Source organism: Mandrillus leucophaeus, unplaced genomic scaffold, assembly GCF_000951045.1.
Source record: "Mandrillus leucophaeus isolate KB7577 unplaced genomic scaffold, Mleu.le_1.0 Scaffold411, whole genome shotgun sequence".
In the NCBI taxonomy this organism is placed as follows: domain Eukaryota; kingdom Metazoa; phylum Chordata; class Mammalia; order Primates; family Cercopithecidae; genus Mandrillus; species Mandrillus leucophaeus.
This window is the reverse complement of record NW_012104377.1, coordinates 2,842,028-2,869,354: the sequence shown is the minus strand read 5'-3', so window position 1 is coordinate 2,869,354 and position 27,327 is coordinate 2,842,028. Positions and strand designations below refer to the sequence as shown.

The 27,327-nt window shown below is 37.3% G+C and overlaps 1 protein-coding gene across 1 annotated transcript in view; it reads left to right on the top strand.

Moving 5' to 3' along the window:
• ABI2 (abl-interactor 2) overlaps positions 1-27,327 on the top strand; it is a 70,336-nt gene that overhangs the window by 1,531 nt on the left and 41,478 nt on the right. The window contains 6 exon segments of the mRNA XM_011992487.1: positions 7,167-7,196; positions 7,198-7,240; positions 11,291-11,467; positions 22,342-22,439; positions 25,991-26,137; positions 26,906-27,030. Of these exon segments, the coding sequence (XP_011847877.1) occupies positions 7,167-7,196; positions 7,198-7,240; positions 11,291-11,467; positions 22,342-22,439; positions 25,991-26,137; positions 26,906-27,030 (620 nt within the window).

The following is a 27,327-nucleotide window of genomic DNA, read 5'->3' as shown; positions in this document are numbered from 1 at the left end:
CAGGTGTGGTGATGCACGCCTGTTGTCTCAGCTACTTGGGAGGCTAAGGTGGGAGGATCATCTGAGCATGGGGAGGTCTAGACTGTATTGAGCTGAGATTATGATGTTGACTCCAGCCTGGGAGACAGGGTGAAACCCCGTCACCAAAAAAAAAAAAAAAAAAAAAAAAGTAGCCAGGATTATAATATAATAGAGTCAGTTATAGAATAGGTGTAGAATTTTGGGTTCTGCTTTTTTAACTTAGTGTTAAAGCAAACGTAATCTCTTGATGTTGTAAGTTCTTCATAAACATTCTCAGTGGCTGCATAATATTGCATGTATATGTTATGCCTTTCATAATCATTCCCATATTTTGGGGCCATTTAAAATAATACTGCAGTGAAAAACCAATTAAATTGCAAAATGCAATTTAAAAAATATAAAAATGATAAAGGTTTTGGTTTGTGCCTGCCTTTTTTCGAAGAGATCTTTGAAATGTTGTATTTTAGCACCTTGTCATTTGAATGATTTAGTATTATTCAACACTCTTTTTAGACCTAAATGATTAGAACTATTCTGGAATAAAAATAACTTTTAAATATGCATATTATTACTATTTTTTTAATGTCTTGAGAGTTCAGGGCTCTTTTCAAATGGACTGTTTTTGAGAGTCTAAAGTTTAGCAAATTTATATAACTGACCAAATATAGTCCAGATAATAAAATCAGATATGGTATTTTTGAAAATTTATCAAACTGGTTTAGAGGATTTCTTATTTAATATTATTTAATCTGAAATCTGAATTTGCCATTATAAGGGTTTCTTCACATTTTATACAAACTTCTGCAGACATATTATTTATTGCTTGTTATATTGTGTATCTTAAGTTAAAAAAAAAGAATTGGTGAGTTTTAATGAGTGTAAAGTAAATTTCAGTTTGAAAAGCCTTCCTGAAGGAAATAATCAATGGAATTTAAAATGATTAAATAGATGAATTTTTTTTTTTTTTTTAAAGAGACAAAGGCTTGCTCTGTTTCGCAAGCTGGAGTGTAGTTGTACGATCACAGCTCACTGCAACCTTGAACTCCTGGGCTCAAGGGATCCTCCTGTCTCAGCCTCCCAAGTAACTGGCTGGGACTACAGGCACGTGCCATGCTTGGCTGAATTTTGTTTGTTTGTTTGTAGAGACAGTGTCTTGCCATCTTGCTGTGGCTGGTTCCGAATTCCTGGGCTCAAGCAGTCTCCCGCCTCAGTCTCCCGAGGCGTTGGGATTACAGGTGTGAGCCACTTCTCCTGGCCTGAACTTGGTTTTCTATGGAAGGAGGGAGGTTGACAAATTGCTAATCTGATACAGAATTTCAAGATCTATTCTTGAGAATCCTAAAATTTTTCCATGTTTGAAGCATTAGCAAAGGATGTTAAAAATAAACTTTTTTAAAAAAGAACAAATATAGAAGAGAAACTAGCATATTAGAGTTCCTAAAAAGGAGGAACTAGTTTTATTAGGCATTAGGGGAGAGTAGGAGAGATTATGTGGGTAAATGATGACAACAAGCAAATAGCAATCAAGGGTAATAATTTATTTTCTGTTTAGAATTTTGTAGTACTTTGGTAGAAAAGTGTTGGCAAGCTCAAGGAGGAAGGTGAATACTCAACCACCCTAGATTTTGAGTGTATGCATTTAATTCATTTATTGAGAACATTTTCTTTGGGAGTATCAATCATATAAATTGGCATTTAATATGGTCAATTAATGCTATCTTTTAAAGCTATTTTAATGGATTAAGTAAAAAACAGAAGAATGGATAGAGATTAGTAAACCGGAAATAACAGAGGCCTCAGTCAAAGCTGTCAGGAATATGTCAAACCTTTTTTTTTTTCAGAGTTGAGTGTCTAGGGGGCAATAGTTGGAGAGGTAATAGATCTGCAGTTCTCAGTGGCTATTATGTTTATACAGAATGTAAATTATTATGTCGGATAAAGGATCAAGTCTGAGAAACAGGCTGATAGAGGCTGTATTTAAGAAATAAGAGTAATTTAAAAAATTTATGTATTTTCTAGCATTTGCCTCAAGGATTGAAATTTTGTTTTACTTGTGTTTACAGGTAGAATTCTTTATTTAAAAAGTCAGTTGAGGCCGGGCGCGGTGGCTCAAGCCTGTAATCCCAGCACTTTGGGAGACCGAGACGGGCGGATCACGAGGTCAGGAGATCGAGACCATCCTGGCTAACAAACCCCGTCTCTACTAAAAAAATACAAAAAACTAGCCGGGCGAGGTGGCGGGCGCCTGTAGTCCCAGCTACTCGGGAGGCTGAGGCAGGAGAATGGCGTGAACCCAGGAGGCGGAGCTTGCAGTGAGCTGAGATCCGGCCACTGCACTCCAGCCTGGGCGACAGAGCGAGACTCCATCTCAAAAAAAAAAAAAAAAAAAGTCAGTTGAATATCAAAACTATTTGATATTCTTCAGACTGGAATTTTATTCTGTAGTGTAGAAGAAAACATTTTCTGCTTACAAAACAAATAGTAAATACTCTAAAACAGGGGTTGGCAAACCTTTTTTAAATAAAAGGCCAGAGGGTAACTATCTTTTTGGTTTTGTGGGCCACGTATTGATAATTATTGTAGGTTTTATGGGCCACGTATGGTGTCATTCTCCTATTCTCTCTCTCTCTCTCTGTCTGTGTGTGTGTGTGTGTGTGTGTGTATATTTTTTTTTGGTGGGGGGATGGAGTCTCATGATGTTGCCCAGGATGGCCTTGAATGCCTGGTCTCAAGTGATCCTCCCACCTCAGCCTCCCAAAGTACTGGGATTACAGGCATGAGCCACCATGCCCGGCAAAGAGAGATGACATTGCAAGTAAAGTAGAGATGTGGACAGATTTGAAAGCATTTTAATTATGTTTTCTTTTTTTTTTTTTTTTTTTATGTGTGTATTTTTAAACAACGATTTAAAAATGTTAAAACCTTTCTTAGCTTCTGGGCCATATAAAAGCAGGCAGTGGGCCACATTCTGGCATGGAGCCTTAGTTTGCCAGCCCCTCCTCTAAAATACTTTTTCCAAATGTTTGAGTGTTAAATTTTATTATGATGCTTGTGTTATTAAAAATATTGTATGTTTCTAGAGGGAACCAGGGGGTTCTTGAGACCAGATTTTTGTGCAACTTGGGCAAAAATACTAGACTCTGAGAGTGTATAGTGAAGATTGAGTTGAAGGAATGGAGGGTTCAGTCAGGTCAAAGACAAGATTACACATTTATTGGAATGGCAATAAGCCTTAAAAGTTGTAAGGGTAGAGTTGTTTGGGACTAGTAGATACTAATTATCTAGGGTATTCAGTTTCTTTTCCCATTAGTATTTTTTTCCCTATTGGCTGGGTAAGAACTTTACCACCTTTCAGCCTCCTATCCCTTTTGTCCATTTTAACGAAAATGAACGCTGAACAGGATTGGCCTGAAAAGGATCAGGGCATCTAGGTTTTACCCTGGCTCTTCTGCTGACTTGTGTGACATTTGACTTCTTTGAACTTAAGTGTTTTCATCTGTAAGATAGGACTGTTTAGATAATTTCTTAGCTGTCTTCCATCTTGAATTCCTTATTTTTGTGATTCTGACAAATGAGCTTGATTTTATTTGCTTCTATTCTGTTCTGTTGGTTCTGCTCTTTACCTCAATCTGTATCCACTGGTCTCAACCCTCTATTACTTTAATTTAACTGAACTGTTTTCCCAAATTACTCTGAATTGTAATCCGAGGATGGGAATTCCATTGACTCTACTCTGTATTGGGGAGAAATACTTCAACAAAACAAAGTAGAAACCCACTCTTTCTAAATGTCAGATGTTTTCAAAAACAGGATATTAATTGATTAGGAATATATAGTATCAGACACTTTTTTCTATTAAAAGGACAATATAGTATTAAGTAGTATACTAATTTTTATTACATTCATCATATCTATAAGGTAGTAGTAGGGTTGGTTCTTAACATGGATTATGTTATGTGTTTTAGGGATGGTAAATTTTAAAGAAATTCCATCTCTAGCTTTGTTGCTGTTATCCTGTCCATTCTTTGGAAGCATATTATTAAAACAAATGACATTTTTGATCTTCAAACTGATAGTGGAGTTAAATTAACATTAAATATTTCCCCAGAATATATTATTGGAGTAAACATGTAATTTCACTGAATACTTGTACAGGCACACATACCTTTAAGTCAGTGTAGTGTAACATTATTATAAAGATGAATGTTTTTTACTGTGCCTATTATTTTGTGTCCTTTTCTAGTAAGTTTTTTTTAATAAAAAGTTTGCAAAACACTTTTCAAACTAAAATCCTTATCAGTTTGTAAACTAAAATTTTTCTAAGCGAGGCCCATCTTTTTTCTTAGCTAGTAAAATTAGTCAGTACCTGTCCATGTTCAAGTTTGTGATGGCTTAGAATAAAAGATTAACCAAGGTCAAAAGGCAACATAAAGAACTTAAGAAAGTAGTGCTCATCCCACCTTCCCAAGGGCTGAGTAGGACTCACTGGGCCAGGCGTTAAATTAGTTAGCAGGTAACAAGTAAAGGAGCTGGAAAAGAATTAATATAAAATAATGTAGTTGGAAGTAATTGTTCTCAAGAGCTAGGTATTGAAAGGCAGTGGCAGATCTAAACCTTAAGAACTCAACAAGTAGGGTAGCTTTTACTGTCTAAAAACTTTAGGCTGGGTGTGGTGGCTCATGCCTGTAGTCCCAGCACTTTGGGAGGCTGAGACAGGTGGATCCCTTGAGGTCAGGAGTTCGAGACCAGCCTGGCTAACATGGCAAAACTTCATCTCTCCAAAAAATGCAAAAATTAGCGAGGTGTGGTAGTGCATGCTTGTAGTCCCAGCTACTCAGGAGGCTGAGGTGGGAGTATCACTTGAGCCCAGGTGGTCGAGGCTGCAGTGAGCCATGTTCATGCCACTGGATTCAAGTATGGGCAGCAGAGTGAGACACTGTCTCAAAAACAAAAGAACCAAAAAAGTTTATATAGATAGCCTTGCTTAAGAATTTCCAATTTTGGCCAGGCTCAGTGGCTCACGCCTGTAATCCCAGCACTTTGGGAGGCCAAGGTGGGTGGATCACCTGAGGTCAGGAGTTCGAGACCATCCTGGCCAACATGGTGAAACCCTGTCTCTACTAAAAATACAAAAGTTAGCCGGGTATGGTGGTGGGCACCTGTAATCCCAGCTACTCTGGAGGCTGAGGTAGGAGAATTGCTTGAACCTGGGAGCAGAGGTTGCGGTGAGCTGACATTGTGCCACTGCACTCCAGCCTAGGTGGAAAGTGAAACTCTTGTCTCAAAAAAAAAAAAAAAAAAAAAAAAAATTTCCAGTTTTAATTAAGGAGATACACTGAAGGTTATCAATATGTAATTATGCATAGAAAGTAGACTTTTTATACTTCCCAATTAATTTCCTACATAATTTTTATATCACTTTATAAAAAGCTGAAAATTACTCAGTTTGTTAGTAACTAATTTGTTTTATGAATGATACATAATTTGAAGAATAATTGTAATTTAAATATGTTTATTTGAAACATTAGCTTACTAATAAAAAAATTGAGACATACTTAAAAACACCCAATTTAGTTGGGTTAATCCACTGTAACTGTTTGACTGCAGATGTTTTCCCACACTGATGGGCAGCTAACTGAGGTAGTGCTATCCAATACAGTCAACTCTCAGTTATCTGTGGTAATGGGAAATGACAATGCATGGATAATCCTAAAACAAAATATTTTATACAGTACCTTCCTGTCATCTGCTGTGGCCTGAGCATGTGCTTGGGTTCATGAGGGAGATGTGGGAGTGGGGCTCAGGCTTGCAAAGGAACTGGGAGTCAGTATGGTTATCTCAAGGCCATAAAAGGTATCCTTAAGGAACCTGGGTTTCGCACTGTGGCTGAAGTGTCATGGGGGAAGCCTGCAGCATGCGAGATCAGCTTGGCAATATCAGTGAGAAGGATGGGGAAACTAATTAATAAGGAACTGTGGGAGAATAGATGTTTAAGTCCTACACAATTGCAGTGATATATCTTGGTGTGTTTTTTGGTTAACAAGATCTGTAGCAAACAATAATTATATTAATTGTGTACTTGCATTAGTTATGTTCGTCTTTGATTGCTAGCAGAACACATTTTTTACTTGCCACAGGTGAGTGCTGTTGTTGAGGCCTCTTCTAAATAAGTAGGTTTGTTGTCATATAACTAGTCACTTAAAAAACCCAGGATAAATTTGAAATACTTTTCTTACTTTTAAAATTCATCCTAAATATCAGTGTTGAACTTGTACTTCCAGAATTTAACTTAATGAAATTTAACATTATAATGTCAAAGAATATCCTGAAGGCAAATGCCATAATTACTGATAGCTGTGAATTTGATTTAGGAAAAACATAGTAGCCATATTTTATTTAAGAATATGTTACAGGAGCTTTCCTAAATTTCTTTTACAGCTGACAATTGTCTACGAATTTATCAATGTTAAAGCTGCATGATAGATGTGAGGAGGGAGTGTTTATTATTCTGTCTAATTTGACTATGCTTATTTTCTACAAGTGAAAGCTATAAAAAAAAATTGAAGCAGATGATTGCTGAAAACCTTTAGAATCTTCTGGACCAACCTGAGAATCTTCTGCTTGTTTATGAAATAGATTTAGTGCTCTCTGTCAAATTATTCAAACTCCAAATAGAACCGTGGCCATTTTTTTTTTTTTTGAGACGGAGTCTCGCTCTGTCGCCCAGGCTGGAGTGCAGTGGCCAGATCTCAGCTCACTGCAAGCTCCGCCTCCCGGGTTCACGCCATTCTCCGGCCTCAGCCTCCCGAGTAGCTGGGACTACAGGCGCCCGCCACAACGCCCGGCTAATTTTTTTGTATTTCTTAATAGAGACGGGGTTTCACCGTGTTAGCCAGGATGGTCTCGATCTCCTGACCTCGTGATCCGCCCGTCTCGGCCTCCCAAAGTGCTGGGATTACAGGCTTGAGCCACCGCGCCTGGCCGGCCATTTTCTAAAGGCATATTTTCTCCTGCCCATAGGAACTCCTGCAGTTCCACCCGGTGTGGTAGTATGATGGCAAGAATACAAATTATACCCTTGTTAGATTACGTTTATTATTATAGATGTTTTTTAAAAGTTATTTACTTCAGATATCTATACTTAGGCAAATTAGAGGCGTTGATCTTGAGTCGACTTGTGAAAAAATTTGGAAACAATTGCGATTTGAGATTGAATGAAGTAAGGGACCAGCTAATTAGTCCTTCCTCTATAGATCTTTGGTTCTCAACCAGGGAAGTTTTGCCCCCAAGGGGACATTTGGCAATGTTAGACATTTTTGGTTGTCACATCTCATGGTAAGGGAGTGCTACAGTTACCTACCTGGATGCTTTTCTATATTCTACAATTCTCAAGACAGCAGCCTTCACCCCCACCCACAACAAAGAATTATCAAGCCCAAAATGTCAATAGTGCCACTGTTGAGTTACCCTGCCCCTAGTGTTTCTAAGATGTAGGCATTCTTTGAAGTAGACAATTAAAAGCATCATATAGCCAAACTAAATTACTTTGACTTTCTGTATACTTATGCTGTTAAAAAATTATGTTTAAAAAATATGCCTTCAGTTTTTACTGAGATTTGATATAAGAAGCAACAACAAATATATTTTTAAAGAGTTTAGTCCTGGGAAACATTTCACTTTCCTGATGAATTGATATATTTCTTTGTAACTCATTATGTTTCTACTTTGCCTTCTCTCCCTGGAGGCTTAGTGCCATTTTTTTTGCTCTATTATAACAATGACCCCTTATTTTAGGCTTATTGTTATCTTTTTATTTGCTGTATTGGTCTTCCTTTTTACTGTTACGGTCTGTGGGTTTGGGCTTAGTGTGTGTTTGTGTGTATATGAAGAGAACATATGGGTAATATGTAAATGTCCCCAATCCCTAGACCAAGTCGCATCTCTATAAGATCACATGAAGAGATTTCTAATTTATATTTTCATGCTTTTTTAAAGTCTCAATTTTTTAAACAATTAAGAAATATGTGCTTGTTAGAAAATATTACTGTGTGTGAGTGTAAATAATAAGTGGAAGATGATTTCTCCCTGTTCATTCTCCAGAGATTTATTAATATTTATAGTACATGCCAGGCACGGTGGCTCATGCCTATAATCCCAGCACTTTGGGAGACTGAGGCAGGAGCATTGCTTGAGGTCAGGAGTTGAAGACCATCCTGGGCAACACAGTGACATCCCATTTCTACAAAAAATAAAATTAGCTGGGCATGGTGGTGCACGTCTGTAGTCCTAGCTACTCAGGAGGCTGAGGTGAGAGGATCGCTTGAGCCTAGGAGTTCAAGACTACAGTATACTGTGATTGTCCCACTGCACTCCAGCCTGTGTGACAGAGTGAGACTGTGTTGCAAAAAAATGTATCTTTATAGTATGCAGATTTGAAATAGAAGCTATAAGCTTGTAATTCTGTTATGGTTGGTCAGGTTTACACTCTTGTAGTTTCATTTCTGAATAAGTTAAGTACATTTCTAAAAACTGAGGAGAATAAAAACAATGTCTTGAGGATTATATTTTCTGATGAACCTTTTATTGATCTGATAGACCCATTTTATTAAAAAAGTGTCATATTTTGTTTTTTGAAGCATTCTTGATGGTATGAAATAATATTTCTAGCCCATATTTTTAATGATTCAGAATGACTCACTAAACTTTATTCAAGGCCAGGTACATTGGCTTACTCCTGAATCCCAGCACTTTGGGAGGCCAAGGTGTGTGGATCACTTGAGCTTAGGAGTTCAAGACCTGCCTGGGCAACATGGAAAAACCCCAACTCTACAGACAGTATAGAAATTAGGCCAGCATGGTCGAACACGCCTGTAGTCCCAGCTCCTTAGGAAGCTCAGGCGGGAGAATCATTTGAGCCTGAGAGGTCGAGGATGCAGTGAGCCATGATCGGGCCACTCCACTCCAGCCTGGGCAACAGAGTGAGACACTGTCTCATAAAAATAAACTTTAATCAAAATGTGATTAATTTCCATTTCTCTAAAGTTAAAAATTAAGTGAATTCCAATGTCATCACTAATACGCAAACTTAACTTTTCTGTTATAGTTTTCCCAAGCAGTTGAAGAGGAAAGCTATTCTCATAATTAGCCTAACATGCATAGAAAAGTTTAGAGATGATTTTTTTCTTGAAAAGAAATACTTAAAATTGTAAGATTACTACCATTGTTAGTTTTTTATTTGAGGTTCTGTTTATACATGCATTAGCTCTGGAACATACAGATCCTGTTGTTTTTAAGATCTCTTGGTTGTAGAGAAATAAGAGACTTTGAATTAGTTTCAAGCTTACCTCATACTTGAGGCAGTTTAGAAGGATAGATGATCCATGTTCAGATTTCTTAAAGTAGTATTTTATAATGTCATTATGATTATCTTTTCTCTTCATTGTTACTACCAGGTTCTTTTACAAAGGGGAAATTAAAGTAGGACATTGAAGTGGGACTGGGGAAGAGTTAGCAAAAAATGTGTCTGTTGATTGCTGCTTGAGCTAGGAATTGGTTGTAAGAGATGTGAACCATTTTAGTGAAGTGATCTTTCAAACTCTTTTGACTGCAACGCAGGAAAAATTTTTTTTTACATTTTATTCAGCACATAATTCATGTATCTATTTATATACGTAATAAACAGACTTTTCAAGAAACAGTGCTTTTACCTTACTGTGTGTACATGCAGTCTGATGTTTCTGTTCTATTTGGTTTGAAATAATTGCTGCTTACATACCACTAAATTGCAGCTTGCAGTTTAAAAAAATTTTGCTTTAGTGTACTAACTACCTGTGTATGTGGAGAAATTCACCCTCTGTTAGCAAATAGAAGATTATAATTACAGTACATTCTTACTCTTATGTCCTATGGAGCATTTAATAAATATAAATAAATTAATGAAATATTTTACAGGCATTTTGCCATGATAAAAATATAAGCAACTTTGCCCAAGCAACTTGGTCTTTTGGGGTCAAAAAATGGCTGTTTTGTTTTTTGAGACAGGGTCTTGCTCTGTCATCCAGGCTAGAGTGCAGTGGTGCAGTCATGGCTCTCTGCAACTTTGACTTCCTGGACTCAAGCGATTCTCTCACTTCAGCCTCTCAAATAGCTGGGATTACAGGCACATGCCATCATACCCAGCTGCTTTTTGTAGAGACGGGATTTCGCCTCGTTGCCCAGGCTGTTCATGAACTCCTGGGGTCAAGCAGTCTGCCCACCTTGGCCTCCCAAAGTACTTGGATTACAAGCCTGAGCCACTGTGCCTGGCTTTATTTTTAACATTATATTTCAGCCCTCTTTCCTTTTAAATAAAAAGATGTTTAGGCCAGGCGCGGTGGCTCAAGCCTGTAATCCCAGCACTTTGGGAGGCCGAGACGGGCGGATCACGAGGTCAGGAGATCGAGACCATCCTGGCTAACACGGCGAAACCCCGTCTCTACTAAAAAATACAAAAAACTAGCTGGGCGTTGTGGCGGGCGCCTGTAGTCCCAGCTACTCCAGAGGCTGAGGCAGGAGAATGGCGTAAACCCGGGAGGCGGAGCTTGCAGTGAGCTGAGATCCGGCCACTGCACTCCAGCCTGGGCGACAGAGCGAGACTCCGTCTCAAAAAAAAAAAAAAAAAAGATGTTTAAACATGAATAGAAATTATAGGTCATTAAAAATGTAACTAGATTAATTTCAGGGGCTTTCTTAATCACTATATTAGTCTGAATCTTAATGGAGAGGACAAAGTTAGCGTGCTTTAACCCAGGGGTTGGCAAACCTTTTCTGTAAAGGAGCCAGCTAATATATACTTCAGTTTTTGTGGGCCATGCTGTCTCTGTTGTGGCTCATCTCTGCCATTACAGTGTAAAGTCTAGACAAATAAGCAAGTAAGCAGCATGGTTGTATTCCAATAAAACTTTACTTATGGAAAAGGAAATTTGAATTTTATATAATTTTCACGTGAAGGGTTTTTGTTGTTGTTGTTCTTTTATCCAAACATTAAAAAATGTTAACACTACTCTTAGCTTGTGGGCTGTAAAAATCAGGTGATGGACCAGATTTGGCCATGGTTTACCAGCCCTTGCTTTAACCTGAAAATGGAGGAAGTCAGTAGTCCAGAAGAATAAAATTTAGCAAGCATAGTTTAGAATATGAGTAGCAATATTAAATCTCTAGGCATATATATTTTGATTTTTGTGGATATTAGAACTGTACATTTTTGTGGTTTTTACTTTATATTTTGCAGACAGTTGATATTCATAAAGAGAAAGTTGCAAGAAGAGAAATTGGTATTTTGACTACCAATAAAAACACTTCAAGGACGCATAAGATTATTGCTCCAGCCAACCTTGAACGACCAGTTCGTTATATTAGAAAACCTATTGACTATACAATTCTAGATGATATTGGACATGGAGTAAAGGTAGGTATAATTTTTTTCAAGCTTTTAAAAGTAGTAACCCATAATGAAACTAACTCTTGAGAAAATTAAGCTTTTTATCTATCTTTCTTTCCTAGAGGACAAAGTCTTGGCCCAGTTGTCGTGAAGATTCCTTGCTACTATAACTGTTTTACCCTTTTTGCTTTTTCTTAGTGCTGTATTCTCAGGTTTTAAACAATCATCTTTGAATGAATTGTATTTGCTTAGTGATGATAATACCTCCTATGGTTTGAGTAAATAAGTGTAGTGTAATCTTTCCCATTTTAATTTAATATGGCTGATTAAAAAATCATTCATCATGTTATTATGAAAGTGTTTACCTTATCTCAGGTATTTATCAGCAGACTTTGGCATTAGTTTTCAAAAACAACATATATTAATAAACATGTAGTTTGAATTTTTCTAAAATAATTTTATCCCAACATCTTGGGCAAAAATAGTGTTAGGTGAATTAATATTGCCACTGCTTTTGAGTGTGTAGCTATTACATATCTTGACTGTCTTTTAAGATGTATTTGGGTGCCTAAAACATGGAAATTTCATTTAAATTGGTATTTGAACCTAATGATTCAGAGCTTTAGCTGAGTATCAACTTACATCTGATCAGTAGTTTGAAAGACAGTGACTTATCAGATATGAGTAAATAAATATACATGTATACATGCTTATAATGATACTGTACAGTTCATGTAGTTGATTTTTTTTCTAATATAAGCATACTTAAAAAACACACACTGTTATGGATGGAAATCAGTTAAATCTAAATTTAATGTAGATCTAGGTAAAAAGAAAATATACACTGTAAATTTATTTTTAAAATCTCTCTTCAGAGTTTTGATCAAGCACTATTATCTGGAATATGGTATTTAATTTAACTTTTCTGAGACAAGGTCTCACTCTGTCACCTAGGTTGGAGTGCAGTGGCACAATCACAGCTTACTCCAACCTTGAACTCCTGGGTTCAGATGATCTTCCCGTGTCAGCTTCCCTGGGACTACAGGCACATGCCACTGTGCTGAGCTAAATTTTTTGTTTGTAGTGACAGGGCCTGTCTGTGTTGTCCAGGATGGTCATGAACTCCCGTTCTCAAGTGATCTTCCCATCTTGGTCTCCCAAAATGTTGGGATTACAGGTGTAAGCCATTGTGCCTGCCCAATATTTAATTTTATAGCCAATACCTACATGCATTTAGATTACTAATAAGAGCATGTTAAAATAAGATGTGTAATTGGATGGTTAGTTAATAACTGAAATTTATTCTAACTTGGGAAAATTTATTCAAGGCTAACAACTGCTAATGGAATATTTTAGAATACTGCCAGAATCTAATGCCAAAAAGATACTTAGAATATAAAGTGTGATATTTCTGTTTGCCCAATTATGTAAGAAAAAATTAATCTGATTTTTTTTATATATATAATTCCTATGTTTACATCCCCCATTCTTAAAATTCTCAAAGTAAAATGTTTTTCTTTTAGGATTCTAGCCCCTTCATTTTTTGACTTTCCGTGTTTAAGGATCATTAATTTGAAGAAATCTTTAATAAAATTAAATTTTTGAATAAAACAATGTCTTAAATTCATCAAAGAAACTTCTGTTCATGACACATTCTGCTTTAACCACTCTTTCTATGATCTACTGAAACATTATTTTGTTAATGCTGAATGCTTAACTTGTTTTTTCTTTTTTTCCTTTCTCTTCACATCCTGAAGTTTCAACTAACCTTTCAATGCTTTTTTTCCTTACCTCTTTTATTTGCTCCATTTATGCATTAAGTGGTTGCTTAGATTTAAGGTAAGAGATTCCAGGGCTGGATTTCCATTCTTTGTTCTTATGTAGAATATTACATATGGGGAGTTAAAGAGATAGTTAACACTTGGCCTTTTAAAACCCAATAAATAATTCCTCCTTTTTGTTTTACTTTTTGTCATGCAACTTTGTGGTGTGTCTTCATGTTCCTTGCGGGCAGATATTTTTGTCTATTTTGTTCACTGCTCTATCCTTTGTGCCTAGAACAGTACCTGACACACATTAGGTGCTTAGTAAATATTTGTTGAATGAATGGTTATTTTGTAATGTTAATATATTTTGTGAAACTGAAATGTAAGGTACCCTATCATAAAAATGTTATGAAATATAATTAGCTGGATTTTTATAAATATAGAGACTTTGTTGTGAATTGGAGGGCCAATTAATGTGCTTTATTTTACCCTCCCCCTGTGTAATAGCCTTTTTATTCTATAAATGGTGTGCTTTCTGATATACCTTATGGACAATATGTCATTATCTTTTAATCAGTATAAAGAAATTGAGAAGCAGAAAATATTCAGTGGCACAGGGTTTTTTTTTAAGTTGCAGTATCATATTTTTGTGGAAAAATTATTCTTTTTGCCAAATAGCTGAATAAAGAATATATTTCAATATAAACTTTAAAAGTTTTTAAAGGTGAATATAATTATATACAAAACATCAAAAGCCTATGACAATATTTAACAGAATATCAGTTAAGAATTAGAGATATTTCCTGTTATGATTCGTTTCAATAATGTTTTGGTATTTTGGAGGATTCGTGGTAAAAGAAATTCAACTATATTCAAGAAGCCTGCCTAAAATAGAAGGTTACTACAGTTATATACCAAACTTAGCATGCATTTCTTCTTTGATTTTTTTTTGTAGGTGAGTTTCATAGTTTATTTTCAGATATATATTCCTCCCATCTAACACCCATTATTTGCCATATCTTCAGTGTAGAAAGTGATGACAGGATGACTGAGCTTTGAATCATTAACTCTAGTACTAACTATGGCCACACAACTTTCACCTGCCCATGGTAGGTAGATTTGATTGGAAGAGCCCAAGCATATGGACTCCTGTATTGTTGATTGGATTGTTGGTTCCAAATCCTCAGTCATGGTGAGTAAGATGTGGAATTGTGAAGAAATTCCTTTTGCTTAAAATAGGTGGGTTGCAGTGAACTAGACCAAAAGCAGACTGTGGCTGCTTTGGTCCTTTTACCCTAAAGTCTGTATTCAAATTTTGACCATTGATGTGTTAACCTCCAAAGTGATAGAAGTACACGGAAAGTTTAACTGAAGAAAAAATACGGAAACAAACAAATTCTTTACCCTTAAAAGTTTAGCTTGTCCAAGCCACTGCCTTATGCTTGTTTTCTGTAAACCCCACTATGATTCCTTCTTGATGTTCCTGCATCAGGATCTGTTTCCATTGTGAGAGATAGGCCAAACTGAGAGTCTCCTAGAAAGATCTAATGAAGAATCACACTTAGATAAGATCCCTGAGCTTTTTGGAGCCTGTGGATTCTTGCAAGTATCTTAGTAGTCTCCTGATGGGCAATAGCATTATAGATTCCTTATCCTCATTTTAATCAGGGTAGCTGATTAAATGTTGCTTTAAAATGTGCTTAAAATTTAAAGCCTGTTTAAGACCTAGTCTTTTTTCTTTCTACTTCTCTTTTTATCTCTTCCTCAGCACTTTTTGAGCTCTGTCTTTGTTGCTCCCATTGCTGTCATACTTTTTATACTTTTCAGACAGACTCTAGAGAAAGTCATCATACTTTAGGACCAGACGTGTGGGATTTGACTCAGAAGAGACCTCCTTGTTTAAGAGTTTAACTTTTACTATTTTATACAGCATGTTTGATGCTTAATGGTTCTTGTCATCTGAAATTTGGATTAACTGTGTTTGTTTTTCTTCAGTCAAGTTACAAATTTAAGAATTCATAAGGTTTTTAAAAACAGTATGGTAATAGGCCGGGCGCGGTGGCTCACACCTGTAATCCCAGCACTTTGGGAGGCTGAGGTGGGCGGATCACGCGGTCAGGAGATCGAGACCATTCTAACTAACACAGTGAAACTCCGTCTCTACTAAAAGTACAAAAAATTAGCCGGGTGAGGTGGTGGGCGCCTGTAGTCCCACCTGCTCGGGAGGCTGAGGCAGGAGAATGGCGTGAACCTGGGAGGTGGAGCTTGCAGTGAGCCGAGATCGTGCCACTGCACTCCAGCCTGGGCGACAGAGTGAGACTCCATCTCAAAAAAAAAAAACAAACCAAAAACAGTATGGTAATAGTTTTACAACAAAGGACGTACAAAGTCAGTGGATAGAATGCCATATTGGAGGTGTTTTCATATATACCTAAGGCCATATGAAAGTGGAATGTACCTTGAACTGGTTCCTATTCCCTATTCTTTTTTTTCTTTGGAAACAGGGTCTCTCTCTGTTCCCCAGGCTGGAGTGCACTGGTGTGATCACGACTTGCTGTAGCCTTGACTGCCCCGACACAAGTGGTTCTCCTGCCTCAGCTTCCTGAGTAGTTGGTAGTACATGCGTGCACCACCATGCCTGGGTATTTTTTAAAAAATTTTTTGTAGTGGTGGGGTCTCACTGTGTTGGCCTGCCTGGTCTCGAACTGTGGTCAAGCCATCCTCTCACCTCGGCCTCCCAATTGTGAGCCACCATGCCTGGCCAGTACTCTTTTAGTAGTAAAAAGAATTTTTAGACCCTGTTACTGAGGTCAGTATGATGTGTTTGTAATGAATTTTTGTGTTGAAAACATTAAAATTGTCACTAATGAAGCTAAACTTAAGTATTTTTAAAATAAGCGTATTAGTTTAATCAAAAGTAATAAAAACTTATGTTTCTTAACGTATTATTTCAGTTGAACATCGCCCAAGCAGATTCTTTTTTTTTTTTTCTTTTTTTTTGAGATGGAGTGTTGCTCTGTCGCCCAGGCTGGAGTGCAGTGGCGTGGTCTTGGCTCACTGCAACCTCTGCCTCCCGGGTTCAAGTGATTCTCCTGCCTCAGCCTCCCTAGTAGCTGGGATTATGGGTGCCCGCTGCCACGCCTGGCTAATTTTTGTACTTTTACTAGAGACGGGGTTTCACCATATTGGCCAGGTTGATCTCAAACTCCCGACCTTGTGATCCATCCGCCTGGGCCTTCGAAAGTGCTGGGATTACAGGCGTGAGCTACTGTGCCCAGCTCAGATTCTTAATAATTGATGAGCAGGGCTTAAGGGTTTTACAGCCAGCAAATTAAGAATATAATAGTTTTAAAAATTTTGCTTAGTATCTTGAAGATCCATCATTTAGCCCCATGTTTAAAAAATGGACTGTTTTCACTTGAGTACTATTTTTAGCAAGTATTTGTCATTCCTTACAGAAATATGATAAATTCCCCTTATATTTCTAGCTTTCAGGTACAGTTGAAGGTGCACTCTTAAAAATTTATCCGATACAGCACCTGGAAGAAAAGCTCAACCTTCAAGAGACCCATCTGTTTTGCCTATAAGTTCCAACCTTAAGCCATCAATTCTGTTTTGACAAAAGCCAGTTGTTAGAATCTGTTTTCAAAATCAAGCAGGAGTTTGTCCATCTTTATTTCTCTTGTTTTCTTTACCTGTTTCTCTTTCCTCTTACTCCTAATCTTATGTTCCCTTATTCTCTGTGTTTTATTATTGGACTCTCGACTTGATAGGCTTTTTTGTCTTTTAATCCTTTTACTAAAAATCTTAACCTCTGTCCTGAATTTATACTCTTAATTCCTGGTTTCAACTTTGATTTTCCTCAGAGGATCTTCTCGTCCTTTTCCTGATGTCCCTTAGGAATTGAAATAGGAACATACATCCTCTGAAGAGAGGGATAGAGGTCTCTAGAAAGCCAGAGAATTATGTACTACATGGGACTATAATGGGAAACAAAACTGGACAGAGAATGAAGGCCTAGAGGTGACTGACCTCAGCTTTTTCCCATCCTCACTATTTCACATACAGACACAACCTACATACACTTCACCTCTTCTATTTGTATATTTAAATTCTCTTTTCTTTTTTTTAAAGAGATAGGGTCTTGCTCTGTTGCTCAGGCTAGAGTGCCGTGGCATGGTAGCTCGCTATATCCTTGGGCTCAAGTGATCCTCCTGCCTCAGCCTCTCAAGTAGCGGGACTACAGCCCCTCCTGGAGGTTTTTTTTTTTTTTTTTAAAGAGACATAGTCTTGCTGTGTTGCCCAGTCTGGAATCCTGTTCTTTTAAAACTTAACAAGTTGAAGAAATTGTTAGGGGAGGTTTCATAGAGAAAAACTAGCTCAGGATTTTTCTTCTCACATTGATATGTCTTTTTTTTTTTTTTTTTTTTTGTAAATTTCTATAGAATCTGTAGACATTTCTTTTTTCTTTTTTTTTTTGAGATAGAGTCTCACTCTGTCACCCAGGCTGGAGTGCAGTGGTGCTATGGCTCACTGCAACCCCCATCTCCCGGGTTCAAGTGATTCTCCCTGCCTCAGCCTTCTGAGCAGCTGGGATTACAGGTACCTGCCACCACGCCCGGCCAATTTTTGTACTTTTAGTAGAGACAGGGTTTTGCCATGTTGGCCAGGCTGGTCTCTGAACTCCTGACCTCAGGTGATCTGCCCTCCTTGGCCTCCCAAAGTGCTGGGATTACAGGCATGAGCCACCATGCCCAGTCAGACATTGCTGTTTATTTTAAGCATGTGAGTCTTATTTATTTCAAAATACCTTTAAAGCAGAGAAATCATTTTATAGACCATTTTGTCTCCTTTTTTTCCCCACATGCCTTTACTCTTGTACCTAGAGGTCTGGTAGGAGATGAATAGATGAGGGGTATACCACATATAACATTTTAGGATGTGTCTGCCACTGTTCTGTTGTAGTAGGTCGTCTGTTATTGGGAGATTTCGTAGCAGAGGTGATGTCTTCTATGAATTAGAGATACTTGGCTGTCCAGACATGATATTTGTAGTGAATATTATATCAGTATTCAAGGAGGTATTGAATGTACCAAAGCAGGTAGAGCAGGATACGTAGGAGCATTGTAGAAAAAGTATTAAGTCAGGCCAGGCGTGGTGGCTCAAGCCTGTAATCCCAGCACTTTGGGAGGCCAAGACGGGCGGATCATGAGGTCAGGAGATCGAGACCATCCTGGCTAACACGGTGAAACCCTGTCTGTACTAAAAAATACAAAAAAAAAAAACTAGCCGGGCGAGGTGGCGGGCACCTGTAGTCCCAGCTACTTAGGAGGCTGAGGCCGGAGAATGGCGGAAACCCGGGAGGCGGAGCTTGCAGTGAGCTGGGATCTGGCCACTGCACTCCAGCCTGGGCGACAGAACGAGACTCCGTCTCAAAAAAAAAACAAACAAAAGGCATTAAGTCACAATAATTGGCTTAATGGATGATGCCAGTTTGTAGTGATCTCCAAGGCCTAGTCATAAAGGAACTGCTTCTACCTCTGGTGGTATTTGCATTCCTTCATCATAACCCAGTGGGAAAGTGTTTGAGCTGTGGCCATGCATTAACCTTCATCACCTAAATGAAATATTTCTTCTGTTTTGGAGGTTTCTCTCTGATAGGGAAAAAGTGGGAACTTTTCCAACTTTTCTTTCTTGTACCTAATACCTGCTTCACTTAGCTCTTGAGGACTGTTCATTTTATGGAATAAAAAAAATACATAACGAAATTATCATTGATATCATAATTCCCTAAACTGTTATTATGTGCCTGATGATAGTTCTGCTGTGTTTATAACTTTAAAAAATATTTCAAGTGAAATTGCTATTATGAAGTGGCTGCAGTATTGCTTTGTTTTCCTTGTCTTGAGTTTATGGTATATGTTCTCTCTCTCTCTCTCTCGCTCTTGCTCTTGTTAAGTTCCTCTCCGTCAGCACATAGAGATCTCATCTGTTTTGCTACTTGTCAGGAAATGTTTTATCTCTTAAATACTTCCCTCAAAATAGTTTTTTTAGGATCAATCATGATGGCTGTCTAGTAAATATATTTTTATTTGTACCAGATTATTTTAGTTCTGAAATATAGTTTAACTTTAATTATAATATAGATTTTACCTATTATAAAAATTATTTTGTTTGGCATTGATTTCTGTTCTTCCTTTTCTTCAAATTTGATGGCAGTATTTATATTCTGCATAGCATGTTTATTGTTTTACTTAATGTAGAAACATTTTTCACAAGGGAAAAGCTGCCTTGAGGAAATATTGAAAAACTCTTTTCATAGAAAGGTAATGAAATATTAGTGAGGTATAAAATTAGATTGTTTGAACATTCTACAGAGATTCCTGTTTCTTAAGTGACTTAGGTTAGTCATCCAATCCCATTAACCAAATAAATGCAGTCATTTGATGATTCTACAGATCATAAAATGTACCAAGTTATACTAATAGAAATGTCGGCCGGGCGTGGTGACTCATGCCTGTAATCCCAGCACTTTGGGAGACCTGATGTCAGGAGTTTGAGACCAGCGTGGCCAAACCCCGTCTCTACTAAAAATAAAAAATTAGCTGGGCGTGGTGGCGCGCCTGTAGTCCCAGCTACTCCGGAGGCTGAGGCAGGAGAATGGCTTGAACCCGGGAGGTGGAGGTTGTAGTGAGCCAAGATCATGCCATTGCACTCCAGCCTGGGCGACAGAGCGAGACTCCGTCTCAAAAAAAACAAAACAAAACAAAAAAAACAAAAAATAAAAAAGAAATGTCCACCAGATTTTAATATATAGTTTATTTTATGCTGGTTTTTTTTTTTGGGGGGGGGGTAGGTCTAAAGACTTATAGAAGATACTGCAATTTAAACAAAAACACCTTGCTTACCAAAACCTAAAACAAATAGAAGTTGGAAAGCTCTTTTCAAATATTTTAGCTATCCCATGTATAGAATAAAATTCTCTCTTAAATTCCTGCTCCTTTTCCTTCCTGTTTCTAGCAGATTGATGTAGTTTTAGTGTTTGGTTCACTTCTCCCTCATCACTTAAAGTAACTTTGGGTTTTATGTTTTTTAAGGTTGAGCTTAAAGGACTTTGGTTACTACTTTAAAAAAATCTTCTGGTTTCAGAAATTAAGAGATGCAGTTTTAAAAGCTATTCATTATTTGTTATATGGCTCCTAAAATTTTCCCCAAAAGTGGATTGATTTTTTTTAAAAAAACTTTCTGGCGTTTTCATTTTAAGATACGAGTAGTATACCCTCTGCTTATTAATGAGAGGGAGAGCAAGGATAAGTTAATCTTTACTCTTACTTGATAATGTTTGTTTTTATTCTTTAAAAGCAACAACAAAAGGATTACAGATAAATGCTTCACTTTAAAATATTGACATTTCAAAGGTATCATTTGTCATTAAAGATTGTTTTAACATCACACGCAACTTGTTCACTGGGCTATTCATTTGAAGAATTTGTTTCTTGAGATAGTATTTCTTGCCTATTCAAATAACAAGTATTATTTTAGGATTTTAAAAAATTCCCCTTAAGCCAGGGTTGGTTTTGATAGCCTCACTTTTCTGTATACAATTATGATTTGCTTTCTGAAAATTTATATTCTGAAATTACAGTTATGAATGTATTCTGATTTCAATGGTATAATGTCTTGCAATTTTATTTAGGAAGTATAATTTGACTACTCTAGCCACGTTATTTTTAGAAAAGTTGAGGTCCTTTTTAAAAATATATTTTGAAGATGGCAATTCAAATATTATTTGAATATTAGGGTCTTAAAATAGGATCAGATATGAACCTGTGTGGTAAACACTAACCCATTGGTAGTCTCTTGAGACTGCATTTGAACTACACTTGTGAGTGACTTTTCTTAGCTTTTTGAGATAGCCAGGGCTTTCTGTGTAGTGCTGATATACTCCTTTGGTGACCTCCATTATTCCCAGATTACCCATCTTTCCCACACTTGCATTTTCGGTTGGAGATAGAATAGTGAGTAGAGTTACGGTCCAGCTCTGACTTAGGGCTATGTTACATCTTTCTCATGCCTGAGTTCACCTTCAGTTTGGGCCTGAGTGGGTTCAGTTTCCATTGGAGCTAGGATATTGCCTGTGGCCCTTGTGCTGCTCCCAGTTGAATGGGATACTTCAGCCTTAACTTTCTGGTTCAGATGTTTAGGAACCTGGCTTGAGCTTCTAGCAGTTTTCAGGTAGGTCATTCCCTCATAAGAAGATACTAACTAAATCTGACTTATAAGACTGGCCCACAATTTAAAAAACTAAAATTTTCTGTGTATATTATATGATTTATCTTTATATTCTCTAGTTACAGTGGATCATATGCATAGTTGCATATTTTTATTTGGGAAATATATTTTCCTTATAAGCTTGCTGTCTAAAGAAAGTTACTGGCCGGGTGCGGTGGCTCACGCCTGTAATCCTAGCACTTTGGGAGGCCGAGGCTGGCAAATTCCCTGAGCTCAAGAGTTTGAGATCAGCCTGGGCTGGGCAACATGGGGAAACCCCGTCTCTACTAAAATACAAGAAATTAGCCAGGTGTAGTGCCTTGCACCTGTAGTCCCAGCTACTTGGGAGGCTGAGGCAGGAGAATTGCTTGAACCTGGGAGGCAGAGGTTGCAGTGAGCCAAGATATGCCACTGTACTCCAACCTGGGTGACAGAGTAAGACTCCGTCTCAAAAGAAAAAGAAAAGAAAGTTATCTTTAAAAATAAGGAATTGCTTAAAAGCATTATTGTTTTTGATTGAGTTACTCTTTATTAAAACTAAAATTTTGTAGTTATTCTATTTAATTTTAATTGAATGTAATATCAAATAGTCTAACCAGTGATCTGTTGGTGTGATGGCCTAATGGCAAATAAAGTCTTTGCGTACAAGTTTATAATGATTTGAAAATCTCATGTTAGGAAGAGTCCTTTGAGTACAACTGTAGAATAATAGTAGAGTAGAAATTGCATATGAAATGCATGGCCTCTAATTTTTTCCCTGTATTTAAACCTTCCCCTCCTTTGTTACGTAGTGTAGCATTATTTCCCAAAAGTGCCACTTTATTTCACTGCATACAAGTTTGAGTTTTCCTTAAAATTTTTTAGGTGAGTACCCAGAACATGAAGATGGGTGGGCTGCCGCGTACCACACCTCCAACTCAGAAGCCCCCTAGTCCCCCTATGTCAGGGAAAGGGACACTTGGGTGAGTATATAACTAAGTAGTAATTGAAAACCATTTCATGTAGTATTGTTTAAAAAGGAAGCACAACATATATTTAAATTATTTTTTGAGTATTTGAAGAGAGAGCATTTTCTTTGTAGGATTATTGTTTGTGTGTATAACTTTCTCTTCTCTTGGGAAACACATTTTTATAGTTCAAAAAGATTCGTTTAGAAATTGTTTTTCTAGTGAATTTAAAATTTGAGGTAAAATCCTAGCCCAAGTTCATGATTTATTGAAAATTGCAGTCTAATTTTAATTCCTTTTCTTTCAGAAAATTTATATAGTCTTTTATATTACAGTTTAACTCCAACTATCCATTTTAAGCTGTGTAGATTATAAAATTCTGTAAAACCTACAAGAATATTGAGCTTTAGGCCAGGTGTGGTGGCTCATGCCTGTAATCCAGACACTTTGAGAGACGGAAGTGAGCAGATCACTTGAGCCCAGGAGTTTAAGACCGGCATGGGCAACATGGTGAAACCCTGTCTCTACGAAAAATACAAAAATAAGCTGGGTATGGTGGTGCATGCACCTGTAGCCCCAGCTACTCGCGAGGCTGAGACAGGAGGATCACTGGAGCCCAGGAGGTTGAGGCTGCAGTGAGCCGTGATCATACCACTGTGCTGCAGCCTCGGTGGCAGAGTGAGACCCTGTCTCAAAAAAAAAAAAAAAAGAAGAATATGGAGCTTTATTTTAGTCCTACAGAGTTGGGCTCTAGATTTGACATTTGGCAAAAATGACCAATTAATGGAAAAGCTTGACTTTTTTCTTCTAGAGCATCGTATTATAAACTTGGCTTATTGTGATTGAGATTTATGATTAGGTTGGCATAGTATAGCCCAGAAGCCAGATGATTAAAATTCTGTTTCAGCTGTGCTGTAACTTTATAGTTCCTGCATAGTCAGCTGCCGAGAATTCAGTTTTTTCATCTGTAAAAGGGGGGGTAATATTTGTCCTCTATCAACTTTTCAGGGTCACTGTACCACAAATTGGATTTTAAAAAATGTATAAGACAAAGACAAAATGTTTTGACAACCATTGGCTTTATTATATATGCTAAACAAGTTTTTAATTGACAGTCTTGTTTTTGGCTCCCTCACCACTACCACCACCACCATCACTACCACCACCACTAGCAGCAGCAGCAGCAGCAGCAGCAGCAACAACAACAACAACAACAAAAAAAAACAACCACAAACCTTCCAAAAACCAAAACCCAGTCAAGCACTGTGAATCATGATAGGACAAACTGATTTGAGATACAGTGGAGGATAGTGCTGAAAGAGGGATAATAGGACAGTAGGAGACCAAAGAATAAAAATAAATTCCAACCAGGAATAGGATGACTCTATTAGGGGTAGACAAAATAATTCTGCTTAGAGAGAGAGAAAATCTAGTGGATCAAGTAAGATTTAAACTTCAAGGTAGAATGTAGATGGCATAGTAGTGTATAATGTTGCCAGGGGTGGGGGTAGAGAGATGAAGAGGAACTCTGTTTTTATTTTCCTATGGAAGCATTTACATTTGTATCATGTGTAGTGCCTTATGGATTTTGTTGGGTTTTAAATCAAAATTGTTAGTAAGATAAGTTACTTAGTCCCTAGAAAGTCCCTAGAAAAATGAAACTTTGTGTTCTCAAGTTTTGAAGATTTGCTCATATACCAGTGTTTGTTTTCCTTGTATATTAGCAATGGTTCTGCAGGATCCTTGGGGACCACAGTTGCTGAGACCCACTCTGCTAGTTGATGGCTATAACCTATTTTTCCACATAGTCTTTGCCTTGTCACCACGTTTTGTTCCTTTGCTTTTTTAAAGAAAAATCTTCTTTTTGTCATTGCCTTCACTCTATAGTTCTCAATTATCAAAGAATTTTTACTTGGATGCAACAGAACTTGTTATTTTTTTTGAGACAGTCTCAATGGAGTGCGGTGGTACAATGTTGACTCACTACAACCTCTGCCTCCTGTGCCCAGGCAATTCTCTTGCCTCTGGGCGATTCTCCTGCCTCAGCCTACTGAGTAGCTGCGATTACAGGTGCATGCCACCATTCCCAGTTAATTTTTGTATTTTTAGTACAGATGGGGTTTCACCGTGTTGGCCAGGCTGGTCTCAAACTCCTGAGCTCAGGTGCTCTGCCCACCCCGGCCTCCCAAAGTGCTGGGATTACAGGCGTGAGCCACTCCACCCGGCCACAACAAAACATTTTTATTGCCTAGGAAAAATTGTCTGAAAATTAGATGTTGGAGAAATTAATGTTTCCCATTTTATTTTTTAATAATTGCATTATAATTTAAGAGATGCTGGAACTTCCTTTTAGTATTTTAAATCCAAAGTCCGACATTACTTTTTCCTCTTTTGACCCAAGATTTCATCCAGTGTCCCTTATTTTATTTTTAATTACCAATGTATATACTTATGTAAGGAGACTTTGAAGGGTAGTAGAGTAAATTGCAAAGTGATTTCATCCAAAATCAGTGATCCATAACTTGAGTGCCCCAGGAGAGCAATAGTTAAAGAAACTCTGGGATCCATACATTAAGTCAGTAGAGCAACATCATTTCAGGAAAAGAAAACTTTTTAATTTTCACATCTTGATCAGTTCTTATTCTTTTAGTGACCAAGATCTCATCTAAAATATGTCAATTGACTGTTTATCATAAAGAGTTTGGAAACCTAAGTAGAAATGAGAACTAATTTAATAATCACTAATTTCCCCATGTGCATCCTGTTTCCTGTCATATTTCCTTTCTTCCTCTTTTCATCCTCCTTATGAGGAAATTTTGGGAAAAGGTGGGAAATACGTGTTAATAAAATCCAGTCTGATTTGTATTTTACAGTTCAAAGTAAATAATATAGAAAGGCTGTTGTGGTGGTCATTCGCTTCCCCCCACCTTTGTAAATGTTGAACTCTGAGGAGGGAAAGAGAAAAGAGATCAAGGTGAAAGTTGAGGGAGAAAGTGAGAATGGAAGATGAGATTAAAGTGTGTATTTTTGTATACAGATATACTTTAATTTCTATGTATTTGGTATATAGAAAGAGAAATGAGTTATTATGGCTAGTAGTGATCATCAGTGTGGGGGTTATAGATCTGAAATCTAGATTTGTGGTTCCTGTCTTTGAATATCTTTGGTTAGGGAGAGAAGGGAGAGGAGAATAATTAGTGCATTCATGAAGTACAGTTGGGAGACTTCAATATGATACTAAAAGAATTCCAACTCTTCTAAGAAGAGAGTAGGGTCTGGGAAACATTGGCTTAAATGGTAGAGAACCTTTGTGCTCTTTGAGAATAAATGAACAAAATTGCATTAGCACAGGGAAATGAGGTTGGAGACTGAAAAATAACAATATTCACCAAAACCCTAATGGTAGAGAAGTGATACATTAGTAAAGACTGAAATTGGTAGCTGGGTTATGTTAAAACACATTTCCTATCTCTGATTACAAATTGTATCTCACTGCTGGCAACTCTTTGAATTTATTGTGCCGAAACTTGCTTAATCATACAATACATACGCTCTTCTTTTTGTAGGCGGCACTCCCCCTATCGCACACTGGAGCCAGTGCGTCCTCCAGTGGTACCAAATGATTACGTACCTAGCCCAACCCGTAATATGGCTCCCTCGCAGCAGAGCCCTGTGAGGACAGCTTCTGTGAATCAAAGAAATCGAACTTACAGGTATTTTCTCTACCTCAGTGCAAAATGTGATGGTCATAGTACCATAATCTGTTCAGATTACTTCAGGTAAATCTCTCATTTTCCAAGCACTAAGTTCTTTTCCTCACTCTCCTCTCCCAAACCTCATCTGATTTCACCTCTCTCTCCTCATGTTCTGATGCAACTTTGAGCAGTCAGGAAGTTGATAAAGAACAGACATCTCGAAGTGCAGACTTCTCTCCAAGTTTTAAGAGTTTAGTTGATCTGGAAAAAAAATTATGGACCAAATGTGGGAAATGTCAGGTTGTTTTTTGGTGGAACTTTACAGATGAAAAACTATACATAATAAAACATTAATATGGGATAGTACATCAAAGTATGATTGTGAATTAAAATTACTCAAATCTGTTTAGGAAAATGTTTTTATTATAAAAGAAGTTTCTTCAGATAGGCATTAAACTGGAATATAAAAAGGCAATATTGTTTTAATGTGTTAAACCTCAACATTTATCACTTATATTTCTGGGTAATTTTTTCAAAATGTCAAAACAAGCTTATTGAACTCAGTTTTTCCCTCAACTTTATTAAGAAAAATACACACACACACACACACACACACACTTTTTTTAACCTGTCACTGACTTGGAGCTCAAGGAAATTTTTTTTTGAAGTGGAACGCTTTTGAATTACCTTTATTGTAGCTACATTCATCTCAGAAAATGTTGGGAAGTGCTGATGATCTCTTACTGTTTATAAATACTCATGTTTTGGTGGCTCTTATTTCTTTAGCAGCAGTGGGAGTAGTGGAGGGAGCCACCCAAGTAGTCGGAGCAGCAGTCGAGAGAACAGTGGAAGTGGTAGTGTGGGGGTTCCTATTGCTGTTCCTACTCCATCTCCTCCCAGTGTCTTTCCAGGTAAAACATTCATGGTGCCTCATCTTCACTTTTCCTTTCTGAATTTGATTCAATTTGTGATTTAATTATGGTGGGCTTTCTTCATAATCAGGATTTTTTTTTCTTTAGGAATCATAAATATTGGGAAGTCTTTATATATTTGTTATTTGTAATCTAGTGATTTGTAAGTGTTTGCTCAGTTTGCACTTCTCTTTATGCCTTTGGTGATGTGGCTCAGTTGCTGCTTTGAGGTTTCAGATCACACTTTGTTATGAGTTACAAGTTTAATTCCAGCTAGTGTTATGACAGTGCAGTCTT